The sequence below is a fragment of the Frankliniella occidentalis genome, unplaced genomic scaffold (genome assembly GCF_000697945.3).
Source record: "Frankliniella occidentalis isolate FOCC.00 unplaced genomic scaffold, Focc_3.1 Scaffold27, whole genome shotgun sequence".
NCBI lineage: Eukaryota > Metazoa > Arthropoda > Insecta > Thysanoptera > Thripidae > Frankliniella > Frankliniella occidentalis.
In genome coordinates, this window is record NW_026267157.1 from 174,469 (window position 1) to 175,791 (window position 1,323).

Below are 1,323 nucleotides of genomic sequence, written 5' to 3' on the forward strand. Positions count from 1 at the left end.
AACCCCTAACCTATCGAGGATTGACGGAGGGGCGTAAGTGATGCTGCCTACCACAACCTATCGAGGATGGGGGTACACGTACGTACAAAGTGCGGGGTGCGACGGGTCTCGACAGGTCAGCCTGGACCCGCCCCTGACACGGGTCTCAGCATGCCTACCTGGACCCGCCCCTGAGACGGGTGTCAACACGTTCGCCTGGATCCGCCCCTGAGACGGGTGTCCACACGTCAACCTGGTCCCGCCCCTGCCGGGAGGTGGGAGGGGTGGACTCTCACCAGGTCTGAACACGTTCGCCTGGACCCGCCCCTGTGGGGAGGTGGGCGTCCGGCCGGCCGATCGCCAACATGCATGCTTAAGTGTATGGAGCTTTCAAATTTTCGCGCTGCGCTCCGCGCGCCCTCTAGCGTCCAGGTGGCGCGGGCCGGAGGCGGCAGTAACCGTGGTTACCGGGGGTGGAGGGGGCGGCGACGCCGCCGCCGCCAGCCCGCCCCGCGCCTGAGGGTCAGTTTGCCTCCTGCCTGTTGCGCAACACGCCGCTGAGTGCACGCAGCAGACCTTCGAGATGGATCTGATCAAGGAGTACGGAGGGGACTCCTCCGTTGAGGATGAATTACTCGTGCGCGACCTCTCCTTAGAGGAGGACATCAATCTGGTAAGTACAGTGATATCCTTGTGTTTACCGCCATGCAGTTCCTCGAGTCCGATCATTTTCGCCACCGTGAAGCTACCGAAGTTCGTTATTTTTTCGCGCGCCGAATCTGCTGGTGAGTCTGTGTTATACATACTAGCACTTTGGTGTTTTGTGTGCGCTGTTTCTTAAGCTTGCACTTTTTTCTAGAATCACGAGTGCTTATGTATCGCAGTCCGTTCTTTTCTTGTGTGCACCTAACCTAGCAGCTTGTGCTCACGTTTCTCGCGCTCGTGCGCTGTAAATACTTCTCTATGCTATGTTTCCTCATGATTTGTGTCTTTTTAATGTACGAATTGTGTATGAGCGAGTGTGCTTTTCTTGTGGTGCGTGTGCCTTAAGGGGGCAGACCTGTGAAATGCAAGGGTTTGGGAGATATTTTATTTTTAAAAAACTACGAATCGCAGCTATATAAACGAAAGACCCTTTTCATAAGAATGAATTGGGCTACAGTTTGGCGTATGCACATATAGTGCCCACCTCCGGGAACCCGGTCTTCTTGGCCTCGAAGTGGACGGTTGCACCTCGACGTGGCGTGCACGATTTGGACCGAACAGATGGACCTGCGACAGCGACAAAAAATGTTATTTACTCTTAGAAGATGCGGCTATCGCATGACGAGAGCGATTTTGAAA

At 55.0% G+C, this 1,323-nt stretch overlaps 1 protein-coding gene across 1 annotated transcript in view; it reads left to right on the top strand.

The window, feature by feature from the left end:
* The first annotated feature begins 562 nt into the window (after positions 1–562).
* LOC127749028 (uncharacterized) overlaps positions 563–1,323 on the top strand; it is a 57,576-nt gene continuing 56,815 nt past the window's right edge. The window contains exon 1 of the mRNA XM_052265453.1: positions 563–652. Coding sequence (XP_052121413.1) covers positions 563–652 — 90 coding nt within the window. The remainder of the gene's footprint in view (positions 653–1,323) is intronic.